At 39.6% G+C, this 20,557-nt stretch overlaps 1 protein-coding gene across 5 annotated transcripts; it reads right to left on the reverse strand.

Moving 5' to 3' along the window:
- Window positions 1-6,340: 6,340 nt before the first annotated feature.
- On the reverse strand, window positions 6,341-19,370 carry LOC123864306 (elongation factor 1-alpha 2). 5 transcript variants are annotated; one of them, XM_045904654.1, is made up of 11 exons: window positions 19,267-19,370; window positions 15,320-15,531; window positions 14,832-14,981; window positions 14,257-14,476; window positions 13,765-13,910; window positions 11,655-11,787; window positions 10,814-10,929; window positions 10,013-10,102; window positions 8,519-8,639; window positions 6,681-6,847; window positions 6,341-6,546 (listed from the first exon to the last, which is right to left on the reverse strand). In XM_045904654.1, exons 2-11 carry the CDS (start codon window positions 15,491-15,493, stop codon window positions 6,475-6,477), a joined length of 1,389 nt encoding a protein of 462 aa, XP_045760610.1. In that variant the 5' UTR covers window positions 15,494-15,531; window positions 19,267-19,370; the 3' UTR covers window positions 6,341-6,474. The 5 variants fall into 5 exon arrangements, with proteins under 5 accessions (XP_045760610.1, XP_045760611.1, XP_045760614.1 ...); XM_045904655.1 differs by having other exon boundaries at window positions 19,212-19,334; XM_045904658.1 differs by lacking the exon at window positions 19,267-19,370 and adding an exon at window positions 18,391-18,413.
- Between the last annotated feature and the right edge of the window lie 1,187 nt (window positions 19,371-20,557).

The following is a 20,557-nucleotide window of genomic DNA, read 5'->3' on the forward strand; positions in this document are numbered from 1 at the left end:
AATCCGTTCAGCTGTTTTTGCGTGATTGAGTAACATCCAAACATCCACACTTTTACATTTATAATTACTAGGAGATGCCCGCGGCTTCGCCCGCGTGGATTTCGATTTTTTTTAAATCCCGTAAGAACTCTTTGATTTTCCGGGATAAAAAGTAGCCTATGTCCTTCCCCGGGATGTATCCCAAGCCTGTATACCTTTCATTGAAATCGGTTCAGCGGTTGGGCCGTGAAACGTAGCAGACAGACAGACGGACATACTTTCGCATTTTTAATATTAGTATGGATTAGAATTAGGATTTATATTTACGTGTTTGATGCTCATTATTTTGTTCGACTGGTAGGTAAGGTTTGCTCCTGCAACAGATGTCAGTGGCCTTTAGGTACGCCCACCTCCACTCGCGCCGCCATCGTTGCCACGGCGAAATTCCGCTATTTGTTCTGACGCTTTCAGAATAATAAACATGCATTTGGCCCAAACTCTTATGTCAAGTAAGAAAAGTGCATTCGTGTAGGTACCTACCTACCTGCTACCTTCTATACACCTACTAAAGTTCAAAAGTTTTTAAAATCATCAAATCGTCAATGCAAAAAATATCAAAAGTAAGTAGATTAGGTATAGACTCATTGGGAACTGTTAAAATTTTTAATCTACCTACCTACTTTTACTTAAACATAATTTTTGTTCAAAATAAAACCCTGGCAAGAAATTCTCCATTCTTTTTCAAGTTTTTCTGCGTAAAAGAGTAACAAACAAACATACACACAACCAAAGGACACAAACAAAGAAAGGATACTTAATACTAATAGCTAGTAGGTGAGCAGTCCTAACTTCCTAATAGACTACAGGCCCATGTTTAAAAATGGGTGGGTCATATGAACCACCAGGTGACGTATACAGGACGATATAAGAGCATAAAATAATAAGTTTCAGCACTATGCCGTCACTTGTAAGCTGTCCAACAGAGTGCTGGTGAGAATTGAAAAGTGCAGGTAGAGTGAGTACATTTTGGTCATATATTTTTGTACGGCATTTTTACCATCGATAGATCCATGAAAAATAATAAGAAAGCGCGCAGTGCCGTAAAAAAATGGTGCGCCACAAAGTCAGTAAATGTTTTGATTTTCTGACAATTTCCGGGGTAAATTTGGTCATTTAATTCTGTACGGCACTAGTTTCATACTGTTTCAATACAGCCTCTAATCCATTATTCCGCAACGCCGTACAAAAATCATGCGACAAGGGGAAAAAATTGAGGGTAGCAACCCCCTCTCTTTCCGTGGTCCGGGGGGTGATTTGAAACAACATAAAATTAATTTATTTTGAAAGTGTTTTATGCATAGATAATATTTTTTTACATGCCGTACATTTTCGTTGGTCCAAAGGTTTGTAGGGGATGTGGATATTATATACACACGCGTTCACTTCAGTTAGACGGCATAGTGATTTTATCATATTATCAATTGTTCTCTTCAAAAATATGTTAATGCCGTACAGTATCAGATGGCCATAAAGTACTACCCTTAAAATGGTAGCGTCATTTTCATCAGCCTAAAAGATATGGTCTGCATTAAAATGTACGGCATAATTTTTTCCTAATTTATTTATCTTAATACTATTTAAAACAAGGGAAAAGCGTAGAAAATTGCTATATTTTATTAATCTATGAATATTTAAACTTTTGCAACAATTTGAAAAATTTCAGTTTTTGTATTTATCTATAATTTTTTTTAGAACAGTTTCTTTTGAACGGCAATACTATATAACAATAGTATTTTACACTATCATGTTAAAAAAAAAGTTGCCGTACAGAGTCAAATGATTTTACAGCTTTAAAAATTAAGTATACCATGAAATTAAGATAATTATTGATACACATTCAAATGAACACTAATTTTTTTACGGCATTATTTTTAATAGTACTTTTGAGTGCTAGATAATGTTTTGGAACCAAAGCCGTACTTTCTCAAATCACCCCCCGGACCACGGAAAGAGAGGGGGTTGCTACCCTCAATTTTTTCCCCTTGTCGCATGATTTTTGTACGGCGTTGCGGAATAATGGATTAGAGGCTGTATTGAAACAGTATGAAACTAGTGCCGTACAGAATTAAATGACCAAATTTACCCCGGAAATTGTCAGAAAATCAAAACATTTACTGACTTTGTGGCGCACCATTTTTTTACGGCACTGCGCGCTTTCTTATTATTTTTCATGGATCTATCGATGGTAAAAATGCCGTACAAAAATATATGACCAAAATGTACTCACTCTACCTGCACTTTTCAATTCTCACCAGCACTCTGTTGGACAGCTTACAAGTGACGGCATAGTGCTGAAACTTATTATTTTATGCTCTTATATCGTCCTGTATACGTCACCTGGTGGTTCATATGACCCACCCATTTTTAAACGTGGGCCTGTAGTCTATAAGCTATTACCACGGTAATATTATGTATCAGTATTCCAACTTCATACAAACGGACGAAACGCGAACTATACCTACGCACCTCGATGTCGGCAGGCGCTCGACATGCAGACAGTCGCGACTGTGCCGCAGTGACGAACGGGCGGTCTTTTGTTTTTCTAACAATAACCGCGCGATTTTTTCGTTGTATGTGAAACCCGATCAAAGAAGCCACAATTTCAGCTCAGAATGTCGGTATTTAAGGTACCGGGACTACAATAAGATTAATTCGCAAATTTTTTGATTGTACCCAGCGATGATTTTGTGGAATATATAGAAAAAATGGAGAAAATATTCCGAACTTCATTTAAAACCAAATATATAAATTGTAAAGTAGCTGTAGGTATCTATAACCAATTAAAAGATATTCATTTTTCTCCATCTTGTCCATATTTCCCAAAACAATTTTTAATTAAAAGCTTTATACTAGAATGCGGATTTTTTAAACTTTAAATAATTCGTAACGTTCGTTTAATTTCCTACGTCTCAGTCGAGGCGCAAATATTTTTCGGTCTCAAATGTATAAGACCGATTTGTTATTCAATTATAAACATGGTTTTTTAATTAAATCTACCAATCAAAAAACAACACGCATTTTTATTAAACATTTCCTATGCAATTCACAAAGTATTTTATTTGTTTATATAAAAAAAGTATATTTACAATCACAAAACTAGATGGAAACACAAAGTAGGCAAGTGTAATTAAACTGCTGGAGGCGGGCAGCCCTACCGCATGTTTACGTACCGCGCAACTGTAGGTATCTATTTCAAAGATACGGCCGAGTTAGAATACTGTATAGATAATATTACCGTGCTATTACTATATGAGCTTATGACATTGATTTAGCAATAAGGACGCCCTTGCGCCCTTTTGTATAGTTTCTTCTATAGGTATTTTGTATTGTTTTTCTGTATGTGCAATAAAGATTCCTAAATAAATAAAAATGTATTGGCTCAAAATATAGGTAGGTACTTATTTCTAGAAGACCACACGCCAATTTGCACTGGGCCTTAGATGTCCATGAGGAATTAGTTTCTGATAGGCTTTTGATTTGCCGTCCTCAAAAAGCGATTGCGTGCAAGCCGCATGCTCACCTTGGGACAGCTTCCTGTCGCATGCAAACAGTGAAGGGGACTGTTGCACCGAGCCTTTGTTTCGAACCAGCAGAGAAAATGTTGCGAAACAAGCCACTGACCTTCGTATAAAAAAATAGTCGATCCTTGATTATAAGATTTCGTGACAAGTGAAACCGTTAGGTAATAGTCTCTGGCCACTATCACAATACATAATTGACCCGTCACGTCTTCGTCCGGGTAATATTCCTAAGTCTTAGCTGATAACAATCCATATACTTATTAAACCTTTACCTAGGTACCTCGTGGTAATAAAACCTGTAATGAATTGCACTGAGAAAAGATACCAAATTGGAACTCGCCATCAATTTGCTGTTAACCGTGGAAGGATTCTGTCCTCCAGTTCCAAAATCATTCATCAGATTTTCACTTTTGCATCAAACATACAGACTTAACAGGACAAACCTTTGTAAAGAAAAAATCATGGTCAAAATCGGTTTGGATCTGACGGAGTTATTCAAAATTAAATATCATTCCCTATCCTTATTGTTTTTTGGCATGAAAACTACCCTTACTTAACTATATATTGACCCGGATATTGGTTATAAGTATCATGTGACTGTCTGTTGTCTGGCCGACAGTCAACAGCCGATTTAGAAGTTATAAATTGCTTTTAACCCAGTCAGAAATCGTTCGAATCTCAAAATCTAAGCTTAAAATTTCGAAAAGATCTTGGCTTTCCGCTGAGAAAATAACACATACACACACATTGGTACAAAATGATAAAAGGTCTGGCATTTAATTTAAAGGTTAAACGTCGTAGCTCCTCTTTTGTATAGGTTATTTTAAGTTCAAAATTTAAGCAATATCAACATATAAATAGTAAAAGTCAAGATTCAAGGCCAGCAAGTGACTGGACTGGGTGTATCGGCTTACCTACTGCTAAGTGCGAACTTTGAGTGACATTCTGTGCTTGACTCTCAAGTTATTCTATTTTAAATATTATAATTATACTTACTTAATAATATGTATGTGAAAATAGAAGATACGTTACAAGCTACTACTAGGTACCTACTTACGTTTGTAACGTGTCTACTTCTTTTTAACAGACTTGAATAAATTCAAGGCTGGGTAGTGGGTAACTTAAATTTAAGTTAGACTAACCGTTTTTTTCGATTTCTTCACCCATCTAATGATAACAAATAATCCAACGAACTACTATCAATAATAAATGCACCAAGCCAAAAGCAGGAATCTTATGGCCTAAGATTTAGGAGTGCCGAAGTAACAGTTCACGAGTGACAGCTGTAACGCTTTAAGTTTGCAACATGGACGTATTATATATTTTACATCAACCTGATAACCGAACTCCGCTGATTGAGTTTGGTACCAATCGAGAGCAAAAAGAAAATGTAAAAGTTTATGGTCCTGCTCTCGAATGGTGTAGTCATGGTGAAGTATTCGTTCGGTTACGGATTATCAGATGAGTGTAACTACCTGGGTAGGTACGTGTGTGCTCGAAATCTAAAACTTCTTTTCTTAAAGCGCAACGACTTCGACTCTCAGGAGTCAAAAGTCTCTTGCATGAGCTGCTGCGCTTTAAATTACGAGCAACTTAAGCGTAGGTACACTCATTTGATAACCGAACGAATTGTATACCAATCGAGCACAGGGAAAGCATAGAAAACAAGGAAATGTAAAGTTGTCTAAGAAAATTCGTTCAAGAGTCAGGATTGTGTAGCAGGATCTTAGACCAAGAGTAATGGCAACTGTACTAAATCGCATCATAAGGTTCTTGTAATATTTGGTACGAAATCGTAGAAATGAAAAAGTTAGTTTTACCAGTAGCTTCTTTATTGGTTTATCAGGATCAAGGTCTATACAAAATTATTGAAAAAAGTTACAAAGATAGGTACGATAAGCTTGAGATTTTGAGTTTTTCTGTACCTATGTGAATTTTAACAGTCATGGAAATTCAAATTGAATCTTTAAACCTTTGTATTTTACCATCTCCAGGCGAATCATTGTTGTCAATATATCAGAGTAAGTACAGTTAAACTAGGAACAAAAATCACATTTACACTTTACAAAATCATCAAATTTCTATCAAAAAACGTTCTAAACGCTTTATAAACGTACGGCTAAATTCAACTACCGGCAGTCGATTTCGAACCAACTACCCCCAAGTTCTACACTTTGATGTTCTTTCCCTACTATCACTCTTTCTTCAATCTTACGAAAATAACTTATTTCATCTACTAAATCGTGAAAATTTATGTAACCTTAATCCAGTTCACAATAATATTACGATAAAACGAGGTAAGTATTAAAAGTTACAAATTACGTCACGTATCATACATACTCGTACAAGTGATAGGTTTAAGACCGAGTACAATATTTATTTATTCTTAGAACATAAATAAGATAGATACTATAAACAAAAGTAACAAGGAAACTTTCAGAAATTTGATCATGAGACAGTAGACGGCTACAATCTCAAACACAATCACGAGGCGATCATAAAAGCTTAAATATTCAATTTCAATTTCGTCGCCTTTCCTCCTGAACTCCTTGCGATGGAAAAATATAATGTTACGTATGAAACGTAAACTAGACACCGGAAACACATACTTGGAGAACGACTTACGCCTAAAATAAGCACAAAGACATAAACTTAACACATATACGTAACTAAAACGAATAAACTTGAGTATCTTGTTCCGATAAATGCACGACTTGCGGGGAGGAGTGACGTCACCAGTCAAGAAGCTCCGATGGCGGGCGCGCGCCTCGGCGCTGCGCCCCCGGGGGGGTGTGCGGGGGTGACACTGGGCTGCAGGGGGGGCGGGGGGAGCGGGGGCGTGCGGGGGAGGGGGGCTCGCAGCGCCGCGGGAGGTGGCTACCGGCTGCGAAGAGTTTGATGAGGTGCCCCATAGTTATTTTTTCTTCTGCGCCTTCTCGGCGGCCTTGGTGATTTTGCCTGTAGTAACTTCCTTGAAGGTTACGCTCTGAAACAATCATTTTATTTGAGTTACTTAATAGCTGATCTAAAAGTCGTGGAGACGGTTTGCTTTGAGGATACTAGATGTGACTCTTCTAGGAAATGATGGACTACACTTGTCGGCATGTTGTGTGCCCTCACCTTGATGACGCCGACGGCGACGGTCTGCCGCATGTCGCGCACGGCGAAGCGGCCGAGCGGCGGGAACTCCTGGAACGATTCCACGCACAGCGCCTTGGTGGGCACCAGCATCACGATGGCCGCGTCGCCCGACTTGATCGACTTCGGCTCCACCTCCGTCGTCTTGCCTGCACAGCCACATCACAAACGTTCATTCTACTAGCAGTACCCGAATGCTTTACAATGCCACTCGATGATATCTACGGGTGGCCCAGCACAATATTTAATATCTACTTTATTAACAACATTTTAAAGGTAAATAGTAAATAATAACTATGTATAAAGGGGAAACTTTTAAAAGATGCATAGGCTAGGTCTTACACACTGAAGGTTACGGTAGGGTGTACGGCTACGGCGGTCGCATACTCCTTGTGCGCAGGAACTTTACAACCTTGTTCCTCCTTCACAGACCACAGAACAGCGAGAAATATGTGGTCGGCATCCAGTCTACTTGCACGAAACGTTTTTGCTCAACGTTGCTGAGACAAACTGCTAAGGTGTAGAATGCCCTTTCGAGGTCTCCTTGTGGAGGTGTTTCCTCCGCGTGTAACCTAAATACCTTCAAAGAAAGAATGAATAGGCATCTTCTAGGCAAGCCCACTCCAACCTAGACAGCATCATTGCTTTCTTTAAGCATGATTGTCCTCAAGCGCAAGCATTCACGCAATAAAAAAATTTCAGCGTACATGCAGGCGATGTGCGCCGTGTGGCAGTCCAGCACCGGCGCGTAGCTGTTGCCTGTTGCTGATCTGCCCCGGGCGCTGTAGACAGTGTGGGTAGTAAGGTAGGGTACGGTACCGGTACGGCGGTCGCACTTCTCCTTGATCTCGGCGAACTTGCAGGCGATGTGCGCCGTGTGGCAGTCCAGCACCGGCGCGTAGCTGTTGCTGATCTGCCCCGGGCGCTGTAGACAGTGTGGGTAGTAAGGTAGGGTACGGTACCGGTACGGCGGTCGCACTTCTCCTTGATCTCGGCGAACTTGCAGGCGATGTGCGCCGTGTGGCAGTCCAGCACCGGCGCGTAGCTGTTGCTGATCTGCCCCGGGCGCTGTAGACAGTGTGGGTAGTAAGGTAGGGTACGGTACCGGTACGGCGGTCGCACTTCTCCTTGATCTCGGCGAACTTGCAGGCGATGTGCGCCGTGTGGCAGTCCAGCACCGGCGCGTAGCTGTTGCTGATCTGCCCCGGGCGCTGTAGACAGTGTGGGTAGTAAGGTAGGGTACGGTACCGGTACGGCGGTCGCACTTCTCCTTGATCTCGGCGAACTTGCAGGCGATGTGCGCCGTGTGGCAGTCCAGCACCGGCGCGTAGCTGTTGCTGATCTGCCCCGGGCGCTGTAGACAGTGTGGGTAGTAAGGTAGGGTACGGTACCGGTACGGCGGTCGCACTTCTCCTTGATCTCGGCGAACTTGCAGGCGATGTGCGCCGTGTGGCAGTCCAGCACCGGCGCGTAGCTGTTGCTGATCTGCCCCGGGCGCTGTAGACAGTGTGGGTAGTAAGGTAGGGTACGGTACCGGTACGGCGGTCGCACTTCTCCTTGATCTCGGCGAACTTGCAGGCGATGTGCGCCGTGTGGCAGTCCAGCACCGGCGCGTAGCTGTTGCTGATCTGCCCCGGGCGCTGTAGACAGTGTGGGTAGTAAGGTAGGGTACGGTACCGGTACGGCGGTCGCACTTCTCCTTGATCTCGGCGAACTTGCAGGCGATGTGCGCCGTGTGGCAGTCCAGCACCGGCGCGTAGCTGTTGCTGATCTGCCCCGGGCGCTGTAGACAGTGTGGGTAGTAAGGTAGGGTACGGTACCGGTACGGCGGTCGCACTTCTCCTTGATCTCGGCGAACTTGCAGGCGATGTGCGCCGTGTGGCAGTCCAGCACCGGTGTATAGCCGTTGCTGATTTGCCCCGGGTGGTTCAATACGATCACCTACACATAATTATCTCGTTAGAATACATCGAAAACACAAAGTAGAGTGCTTAAAATATAATTAAATTAATACAAATAATAAATGAATCATTTATCATCCTGCCACACGGCCATCATCGGCCTGTTGACGTCCACCACCACACCGGGTCCTCAGCTTTCCTCAGCTGCTATGTGTCGAGGGGCATCGTGTTTGAGGGCGCCCTACACTACGCTTACATAAACAGGATCTCCACTCTAGGAACCACTCGAGTAGATACTGTATACTCGTGTGCTAGGAACTTTCAGATATCATTATCCAGACACCTAAAAACCACATATTTTGTTCGCCTTAACTGATGTAAATTCTCGTAATTTATTAGTCTACTTAATGTGAATATTTGCCATTAAAATGCATTAATAAAACTGGTCAAAAAACCTGCCAGCCTTGATGATAAATTAAGTATTATTATGGCTTCCTAGTGTCAATTTGTAAAAGCTGTGGAGTTATTATTTATTTATAAAATATAATGACATAATATAACATGCCTTCTTAGTACTAAATATAGGCAAAATTAATTAGGTCTAACTTGCGCAAGATATCCTAATCAATTAATTAAACATTTTTTTGCTTTAAAAGCAGGTTAACAAAGATGTTACAAATCATTTAGAAGAATTCCCCCATTTTCCATGCAACGGCGCGGCGTGCAAATATTTTATATTTAAGTGCCTAATATTAAATGCTACAGCACAAACTTTATTACATTGTCGAGAATAATAAAAAATGTAATGTGAAAAAAGTAACCATAAGTTAGTAGATACACTCTATTGATAAAATATTACAAAACCAGATCGGAACTCGATCGTAGATAGGTTTACCTACTCGTAGGCTCTTATATCTATTTCATAAAAGCCTCAAATCAATCTAATCAATATTCATTAATTAAACTGGCTTTTGAGAAATCTTTGGTTTACCGCGTTGTAGTAAATTAATTTCCCTTCGAAATATTATACTTAAACAGCTATGAGCCACCATAGAAAAAATATAGCGTGAAATTTGTAGAGCGCACTTTGACTTCTCTCTCTGGTTCCGTTGTGAAAAATTGCAATAGTTTATATTAGGTCGGTAAGTTTAGGCGTAAGTAAGCCTAGCGAGTGATTATGGCGTCCGGTCTTCTATTCGTGGGATCCAGGATACGATTCCGGGACCCGGGCACTTATGAAGGTACCTACGAGTATCTATAACTTTTCAGTTATGTGCATTTTAAGCTATTACACTTGCTTTGACGGTGATGGAAAACATCGTGAGGAAGCCTGTATGCCTAGGGTTCTCCGTAATGCTCTCAAAGGTGTGTGGAGTCTGCCAATCTGGAATTGGTTTAGTTTTGATACTTTACCTGCGCGGTGAAGTCGGAAGCGCCCTTAGGCGGGCAGTTCTTGGAGTCGCCAGCGACGTATCCGCGACGCAACTCTTTCACCGAAACGTTCTGGTACAAAACAAGGATTCTTACTTAGGTCACTTTCTTCTTTCTTACTTACTTAGGTCATTTCATCGTAGTCAGTGTATGTGCAAAACCTCTTAACTGCAATTATGTTGCCTATGTTTGATGCAAAAATGTCCATATCGTAAACCACCTCTCTGGTGATATCTTGTAGGTACCTCTACCTATAATGAGGCATGAAAAAATTGGACTATCTATTAGTGATCTGGAAAAACACGATATGAACATACTGCATCAAAACAAAATTGATCAATAAGATATTGGAGTTACGAAGTGTTACATCTAGAGCGACGCGATGCTATAATTTTATTACATTTAATTTAATTGCTCAAACATAAATCAAACTTAAAACAAAACGATACAGATTATACAGATAAATACAGCCCGATAAGTCCAGTAATTTGAGCTGTGCGTTGATAGATCAGTCAGTCAGTCAGGCAGCTTTTCCTTTTATATATTTAAATGATGCCCGCGACTTCACCCGCGTGGATATATTGTTCAAAAAATCCTTCGGCAACCATGGATTTTTATGGGATAAAAATTAGCCTACGTGTTAATCCAAGGTACCAACTATCGCTAATTCTTTTAGCCAAATCCGTCCAGTAGTTTTTGCATGAAAGAGTAACAAGCGCGCGCACACACACACACACACATACGCAATTGATCAAGTTTTGAAGAGAGCAGCTGTGCTGTTACCTTGACGTTGAAGCCGACGTTGTCGCCGGGCATGGCCTCCTGCAGCGCCTCGTGGTGCATCTCCACGGACTTCACCTCCGTGGTGATGGCGGCCGGCGCGAACACCACCACCATGCCTGTGCAGTACACACCGCTTCATAAACCTTCTCGCTCTCTCTCACTGCTGAGGGACGTGACCTCTTTCCAATTATCACGATGGTAGGGTCTTGAGTGAGGTTACGTAAAACCTCGAATAGGGTTTCTACATTTTTATCTTGTAAGTAATTCAAACTCTTGGTTTTGAAAAGTGATTTTTACGTTCTAAGTTCTATTCGTTTAAAATGTTGAACAGAAGCAGGCAAGTCCATAACATACAAGGAATAATCAGCTTGATTTGCTATAATATAACAGACATATTATGTATGGTGCAAGTGCAACGTGCGTGTGCGATTGATTTTTGTGAATTTTAGCTTAGGTAAGCTTATTGTTCCATGTCTATCCTTTTAGTTCAACTTTGATAGCGCGAATTAGCGCGTTATAGTTATAGAGCCATTACAAACGCTCAAACTGGGTCATACCTAAATCATTCCGATCATAGAGTTGTGAGAATGCTGCAGAAATCGTTATCGATAAAGGGATGCCGTACGGATGCAGGTAGCTGGGGTAGCAAAACCTCTCATCGCTCTTTAGGTATAACCTGTTATCGACTATCAACAAATCCTTTTTTTACTATTACACACAACACCAGAGCATCAGCCATATGGCATCTAAGTGCGAGCGAGAGGTTCGCTAAAAATGATTTGTGACTCAGTTCGGTCGTTTGTAATGGCTCAGCTATAGTACGAGTAAGTATAAGCTTTACCGGGCTTGAGGATGCCGGTCTCGACTCTGCCGACGGGCACGGTGCCGATGCCGCCGATTTTGTACACGTCCTGCAGCGGTAGGCGCAGCGGCTTCTCCGTGGGCCGGGAAGGAGGCTGGATGGCGTCCAGAGCCTGCGTTGCAACAACCGATACTGTGTTTGTAATGTTTTTTAAAATATAAATAGTGACCCAGCCAGGCCACCTGATTTTAAGTGATTACTGTCCCTATATTCTGATATTCTATATATGTACTTACAACTTATTTCATAATTCTATAAAGAACAACTAATAGCTTATAAACACTTGTAGTTAGCACCAAATTGGAACCTCCAATGCTGTGCCAACTTTTCAGAAATTTTTTGGTCTGTCCCGTGAGTTACCCCATGTTGAAATCCAGTGGAAACTCTTTCGAAGGGAGTTGAGACACGGCCGGAGAAAGATCAGGCCTGAGTTATTTTTTATTTATTCTCATACAAGCTAGATCTTGACTGCAATCTCACTTGGTGGTAAGTGATGATGTAGCCTAAGATAGGAGAGCGTGCTAACCTGGAAGGGGTATGGCAGTTTTTATTAACCCCATACCCCTTTGGTTTCTACATGGTATCGCACCGGAACGCTTAATAGCTTGGCCGCACAGTTTTGCTGGTAGGGTGGTAACTAGCCACGGCCGAAGCCTCCCACCAGAATTTATGGGAGTGTATCACCGCAAACTTCCCAATTTAGTGCTACTAAGTACAAAGAATTTCTTGTCAGAAGAACCCAGTACTGTGTAAATAGTACCTAGGTATCTATGCAATGGCCTATATAATACGCAATGTATTTAACCAGACAAGGCAATTCTCACTACAATGCGGATTACAATAAAAAATATGCGTCTGTAACTGGTAAGTACAAAAGTTGTTAGGCTTAAAAGTGAAGCTGTACAAGCTGACTTGCGTATGTACAAAACAAACTAAATTAATATTATGAGCATGAATCGAGTTTCCTTTCTCCCAGAGGAGCAGGTAAGTAAGAAACAATAAATAACAAAAGAGGGCACTATTTTTATGTGGTTTCCATATGATTTGGTCAGTAAAATCTGATTCAGGATTCTGGATTCTTACTTCATGTAAGAAAAAGATCTAGCGTGTAGTTTTACATGTTGAAATAATCTAAGTTTCATATAATCTGATATTATTAATATTAGCTCCTTACGTCATACTAGGGTATCTGTAAGTAGATGCAGGTAATTTACGTGCTATCTTGATTTCCAGTCAAGTGGATGACACTTGATAGACTTAATATCATAACATTTATGACACATAAAGGTGGATTCGATTAAAACTCACAATAAATAAACCGGCCAAGAGCGAGTTGAACTCGCACACAAGAATTCCGTACCATCGTACAAGATATAGCATTAAACCCTATTTTAACTAAACATTCACTCTTTTCGGATTTTTCCCTTTGCTTGTTTGAGCTTTTAGATATTGCTAACTGCCATATGATTCTATAGAATAACGGGGTCTTGACAGATAAACAACGAAGTGATCTTATAAGGGTTCCTTTTTTCTCTGAAGATACGGAACCTTTAAAAAAATCTTCATGGAAACTCGATATAAGAAGCAAGTGATGAATTCTAATTTAAAAACCGGCCAAAGTTGTTGGCAAAAATCGAATTGTAAATATTGCAAGCCTGCTTGCTATTCATGTTGAATTTAGCTTTGAACGCAAATGTAGGTATTTCCTGTAGGCCAGGCAAGCAAAGTAAATCGAGCCACAATAGATATTTCATGTTTAAGCAGTAAAAATCCACGGGCGTATTGCTAGGAATCGCAGGGACTCATGGGAGAGGTATTTTGTCATTTACCTTTCTCAAAAATTATATCTGCAACTAAAACAAATTAGAACCTAATCCTACTTATTCCATTACAGTCCTCTTGGGAATGCAGCCAGCAAAGACCCGATAACAGTCCTCTATAATAAAACCTTTGTTTCGTAAAGTAGCAGTTTACGAACAAGTGGAGGTAAAGAAAATTTTCGTTAGAATCAGTGCCTAGATTGGCGGTTCTGCTGGGAGCGATTCAGTTTTTGTTATGAATTAGGGGGAACACAGGATTGTCGAGTTACCTCGATTAGGCACTTGCCCTCCACCTTGCCGTCCTTGCGGTCGATGGTCCACCCCTTGAACCACGGCATCTTGTCGGACGGCTCCAGCATGTTGTCGCCGTGCCAGCCGGAGATGGGCACGAACGCCACCGTCGCCGGGTTGTAACCTACACGATACCTCATTTTTATGTGTTCCAAAACAAGTTTCATTTGGCATTAAATATTTAAAAATAGACATTTATATTTTATTCTTTTGGACCAACATTGAATGTGACCACAAATAAGTTATTCGACATGCGGGGGTGTTGCATCTAGAATCCTAACTCACTGGGTGAAGCGCGGGGTTTAGGAGCGCTCAAAACGAAGACAGTATTACTCCATTGCGAGAATCCTTCGCGTCAGTGACACCGCAACAAAACGACAGATATGCTCGATTCGAAACTTTAACCTGAAAGCTTACACCACCTAAAACCTGGGAGCTTACACAGTACTCTAGAGCCTCAGCCTACTTACCAATCTTCTTGATGTAAGAAGAGACCTCTTTCTTAATTTCTTCATAGCGCGCCTCGTGGTAGGGCGGCTCGGTGGAGTCCATCTTGTTGACGCCCACGATCAGCTGCTTGACGCCCAGCGTGAAGGCCAGCAGGGCGTGCTCGCGCGTCTGCCCGTTCTTGCTGATGCCGGCTTCGAACTCGCCGGTACCAGCGGCCACGATCAATACAGCGCAATCCGCCTAATACAAACAAAACAATGACTGTCTCGCACTATTTTTGGTTACACTTTGAAAAGGATAACAGTACGTTAGTCATTCTATCTGTACCCGCGTCCCCGAACTTGAATTTGGGGACAAACAGGAATATAAATTCCTTTCCATCCACGAAATTAACAACTCAACAACATTTTTCAATTTCAATCAACAATTTTCATTCTAACTCTTTTTTCTTGTCTACCACATGGTGTGAGGTATCCTTGATAGGTCTTTCAAAAATATTTCGGGCATTACCGTTTGCGAATGCTGCTTTTTGTTAGAGCCAGGTCTCCCTCCTAATACTAATAATAATATTATATGGATGGATCGTGTTATCTACCTGAGAAGTTCCGGTAATCATGTTCTTGATGAAATCCCTATGCCCGGGGGCATCAATGATAGTCACATAGTACTTGGCAGTCTCGAATTTCCACAGAGCGATGTCGATGGTGATACCTCGCTCGCGCTCTGCTTTTAACTTGTCTAACACCTGTTTTATTAAAAATTATAGGGTGAATGTTTCAATTTAACAAATAAAGAAACAAAAAAACATCAAATCGCTTCAGAAATCGGTGTAGGTATTACTTGTAATCGATAAACTTTGAAACTGCTGAACCGATTTGAATAATTCTTTCACAATTAGGAAGTTACAAGCTTACAAATTATAATAGATATTACCTTACATAGCTTACAAATTATAACAGATATGTATATCAAACTTCTCTCACGCGAAGCCTGGTGGATCAACTAGTGAATCATAAGTTGACGCTACTATTTTATTGACCTGCCTAATAATAATTGAGTGAAATGTGCCAGGCATACACTTACCCAGGCATACTTGAACGAGCCCTTGCCCATTTCCTGTGCCTCCTTCTCGAACTTCTCAATGGTACGCTTGTCGATACCACCGCACTTGTAGATGAGGTGGCCCGTAGTGGTGGACTTGCCAGAGTCCACGTGCCCGATCACTACGATGTTGATGTGCGTCTTTTCCTTACCCATCTTGATGGAGATAGCGAGTTAACGACTAATTACGGTATCTATCAAAACCAAAATCATATTTTTAGATTAGTACTTTTCTATTGCACGCCCCCACAGCGTTTGACAAACCACCCCACTAGGACCTAGGTAGGCGATATCAAACGATTTGCAAGGAGCCGCTCGATTCAAGAGGCGCAAGACAGTACCGTAGTAGTAGTGATTTTTAGTATTCAGGGCTTTTAGGGGTCAATGAGGTCAAAACTTAACGAGATTTGACCATGCAATGCGATGTAGATGACCACCGCAGCGGCTGATGTCGGCAAAAGTATATTGTGCTTCCTTTATTTTTAGTACTATCTAGATGCTTTTACTATTGGTATAGCAATTTATGGCAACCACGTCTAAGCGTATTCTAAAGAATAACATAATATTAACTATTTCTGGTCTACTCATATCTTATGTATTACCTAGATAAGACAGATATATTTAAGGTTTAAACAATATTGTGTGTAAACAAGAAGCTAAGAAAAATCCTTTTGATTTTTATTTTAGAACGGAGTAAAAAAAACGAAAAAAGTTTTTCAGTGACCCAATGCGGCAAATAAATCAGCAGGTTACCCATTCCCGTTTCTAATGTCAATATTAGTTACACAACTTAGCCGCTTGCGTGCTGACCTTTTGCAAGACGTTTTGTGCGCAGGTTGTGCAAGTAACAAGTTTAGGAGGGCAAGAAGTTGTTTATAGAAATACTTTTTTATCTACTTCTGATATTTTTAGTAATTCCGTACCGGGCGCCGAAGTTCCGTACCTTTCAAAAGCAAAAATTAATTTAAGACTTTCGGTCTTACTACAGCTGCTTTAGCCGTGGTTTAAACTGATGGTAAATTCTTGAGTTTTAAGGATAATCGGGTTTAGGGTCTTTTGAAGTTTAAACGCAAATTAGGTTTTTGTGGCAAGACAGTTTGTTTTTAGGGTTCCGTACCTCAAAAGTAAAAACGGGACCCTTATAGGATCACTTTGTTGTATGTCTGTCTGTCCGTCCGTCCGTCCGTCGTGTCTGTCAAGAAAACCTATAGGGTACTTTCCGTTGACCTAGAATCATGAAATTTGGCAAGAGGTCTTATAGCAGAAGTACAGGAATAAATCTGAAAACTGTGAATTTGTGGTTATATCATTTAAAAAAAAATGTGTTTCAATTTTCAAAGTAAGATAACTATACGAAGTGGGGTATCATATGAAAGGGCTTTACCTGTACATTCTAAAATAGATTTTTATTTATTTTTATGTATAATAAATAGTTTTATCGTGCAAAATGTTGGAAAAATACCCGAGTACGGAACCCTCAATGCGCGAGCCGGTTTTTAAGTATATTTTCAGAAGGTACAATTTAAAAAAAGTACAACATATTTGCCTACAAGATAGCTGCTGTCAGCCTGAGCGGTTTATTTGAAGAGGTGGCATACCAAACAACAATTGCTAAAACAAAATTTTACTGAACTATTTTGAATAAAGTAAATTGCCTGAAATATTTAAGAAGGTTTTAGGGGTAGGTACCATATAATTTCTTGTAAAATGACAAGGTGTCACAAAATATGTGGTATTAGAAATATGGTGCGGTGCAGCGTATTTCTACTACCTATAGTTATAGTAAAAGGTACCTACCTACCTACGTATATTACCTACTACAAAAAATATATGACCAAGTATATACAACTAGGAACGAATAAATGATTTCAATTAAGTAATAGCCACCCGGAACAGGATGTTAAAAATTAATGAGACCTTAATGTCTATTCTCATCGAACACTCGCTCTGTCGCTAAACCTTGACGCAGACGTCTATATGAGATTGATCAATTTATGCTAAGGACGAACCGCCAAAACAACTTTCTATGCAGCAGTGCATTTTCAAACAAAACAACTTTTATTTTCATACTAGGTGATGCCCGCGACTTCATCCGCATGGATATAGGTTTTTAAAAATCCCTTGGGAACTCTTTGATTTTGCGAGGTATAAAGAAACCTTTGTGTTAATCCAGGGTATAATCTATCTCCATTTCAAATTCCAGTCAAAACCGTCCAGCAGTTTTTGCGTGAAATAGTAACAAACACGCGCACACAAACACAAACATTCGCCTTTATATTATTAGTGTGATTAAAGGTTACGAACTTAGTATAAGCTTTATAAAGACAAACAATCCATACTAACATTAAGTACAAGTGCGAAAGTGTATCTGTCTGTGTGTCTGCTAGCTTTTCACAGCCCGTATGTTTAACCGTTTTTGACGAAAGGTACATGTAATGGCCGCTTACAGAAAATCAATTGACTGCCCAATTTACTTCATAACAGATATATAACGAAGCAACCCTTACAGTCTTACTAATATAATCGTTCCAATAACAAAGTAACATAAGACAATGAGGTTGGAAATAGTCGAATATTGCACAACTAATACTCAGAGTAAATACCTTCTACTATGATACCTATAAGTAATAAGTACCTATGTAATCTAACAATGAAATGCACTGCCCCAGTCTGAAATGCACTAAGTGGGAGGCTTCGATTGGACTGGCAGCAAATCTCCGGGACGAGTTGCTTCGGGCCTGCGCAGGACGCTGGGACATCGATACAGCCAGCCTTTCATCCAAATATAGAACACTTCGCGGAACAACCTCTCATAACATACGTATACATCTCCTACAATCGATTTTGTAACACTCACATACCTAGCTATTATGTTACCATCTTTGGAGCTGAAAAAAATTCAGCCTAAAAGCCGTATTAACCCACTAAAACGCGAACTTTACTATAATATTATTATTAATTAATGAATGAAACGATTATCTACAATCTTCGTATCGCAAGCCTCTTAAAGCTTTTTGAATGGATAGACAAAAACTGCACCTAGTAGGTGCCACCTTGGTACAAAGTGATCACATCGATTATTATCACGAGATGCGAGTGCATACTATCTAAATTTAGCCGGCTTAATCTATATGCGTTCAAATAGATGTATTTGCAAATGACATGCCCCGACTTGCAAAATTAGAAATTGTATGTCGCATCGCAAACGTGGCATGCTGGAGACATCGCTGGTTAGCACATGGTCTCACCGGCAAACTGCCGCCTCCATTTTGTATTTATGCACATAATATAATAGGCATCCAAAATTTATTTTAGTTGTAATACATACAACAAACAATTTGAAACGATTTTTGAACGATTTGTGTTTTGAAAACAATTATAAATTAAATAAATCGACCCAGTAGAGACAGGCAACATAGATCTAGGGGAACATCGTTACCCAATATATCTACTACACTCATCATCAGTTCAAGTTCAATAATATTAGGGAAATTTACATTAGGGGACAAGTCTATCGCAGAAGAATTTAAGTGAAAATATTATGAGACAGGTATACAACAACGGGAAAATAAACCAGAAACAATTAATGACTGAAACGTAATGAAGTACCGCACCTACTCGGTATAATCGTGTAAGTTTCGTAGCTGTTAAGTACTACAAATATCATTTTAATTTTAAAAACTTTTATGTACTTAATTCTCAATAATTATTCCTAACTCAAATCATAAATCAATTATTGCACTCAATTTTAATTTACGAAACAAAAAACTAAATTGCGTAATTTTAAAAATCTTGATGTTTTGAAAAGAAAATATGCAAACACTCGCAAAAAATTATAGTAAATAAAAAGTTTATTTGTTACAATTATGCTTACCAGTATATATTAATGCCGAAAACAGTAAATAATGAGAAAATTATAAGAGACTCACCTTCGAAGCCGCAGTGACGAATTTTCCTAGCGATTTTCAAGCATGCGCTATGAAACTTCGCCCGGGAAATGAAATCAATAATATCATATTAGACACTTATATTCTGAAACTAAACAAAATCACATTCTAATTGTATAATTGAGACGAAAATAAATTATTGTTATTTATACAGAGCCTTAGCATTCGGTAAAAGAATTTGAACTCCTTTTTATAATTAATAGTGCGTGAGAAAATCCGGAAGTACAAATTTTCTTTTTCATTTGAAGATGATTTGAAGGAACTGACAATGTCACAGATAAAATAAATTAGATTGTTATCTTCTTAGTTTTAAAGGTTTTATAGGTACTTACTTAAATTAAACGCAAGTTTTTATACCTGTATGCTTTACACGAAAATGCTTTCTTTGTTTTATTATATTTTATTAGACCCTATTTATGTCGTAGTTTTACTACCCTTTTGCCCGCGCAGATTCGAGTTTTAAAAATATTGTGGGATCTTTAACTAAATCCATACAAAAAACCCCGCCAAGTGCGAGTCGGTCCTTGCTCTTTTAGGGTTCCGTATATAATCATAAAGAACAACATAATATTTTGGGTATAGGTATAAAATATTTCATTTCCGAGCTAGAGAACAACAACCATGCAAGAAAACCCGAAAAAATGTTCGTTTGTTTTAGTCACAGCTTGCAAACTTTATGAATCGTGGTTTTCAGTACCTATTTATTGTTTTAATACATAGGTACGGTATTATAGTAGGTACATAAAGAAAACAAAATTTCGTATTCCTAACTACCTAGTTTAGTTTTTGAGATAGACCCCGTCGCAAAAGTGACCTAAAACTGACAACTTTGTCGGCCCCCCATTTCTTTAGTATTTAAGATAAAAAGAAAGTAAGAAATACCATCGTACTCTGCTCGATGAGCTCTGTCATAACGACGCCTTACATACTTAAGTAGAAAGAAGAATTTTTTCGGCTCCTTTCTCATGAAGGGAGCCCTTCTGAAAAATAATTTAATTGAATTTCTGATTCAATAATCGCTTTTGGGTCAACGTTCTACCCCAAATATCAAAACTCCAGGTTTGTAACTCATTTCGTCAACGAGCTAGAGATCTATGACACGCGGACACACATACAGACAGACAGACAGATAGCAGATAGGGCTCCGTTCTTATTCTTTGGGTACGGAACATTTTTAATAAGCCGATTTTGTCGAATAACCTATTTACTTAGATACCTCAGTTTAAAACTTATCTTGTAAATAGGTAGTACCTACCTAGGTACCTATTTTGGT

Source organism: Maniola jurtina, chromosome 4, assembly GCF_905333055.1.
Source record: "Maniola jurtina chromosome 4, ilManJurt1.1, whole genome shotgun sequence".
NCBI lineage: Eukaryota > Metazoa > Arthropoda > Insecta > Lepidoptera > Nymphalidae > Maniola > Maniola jurtina.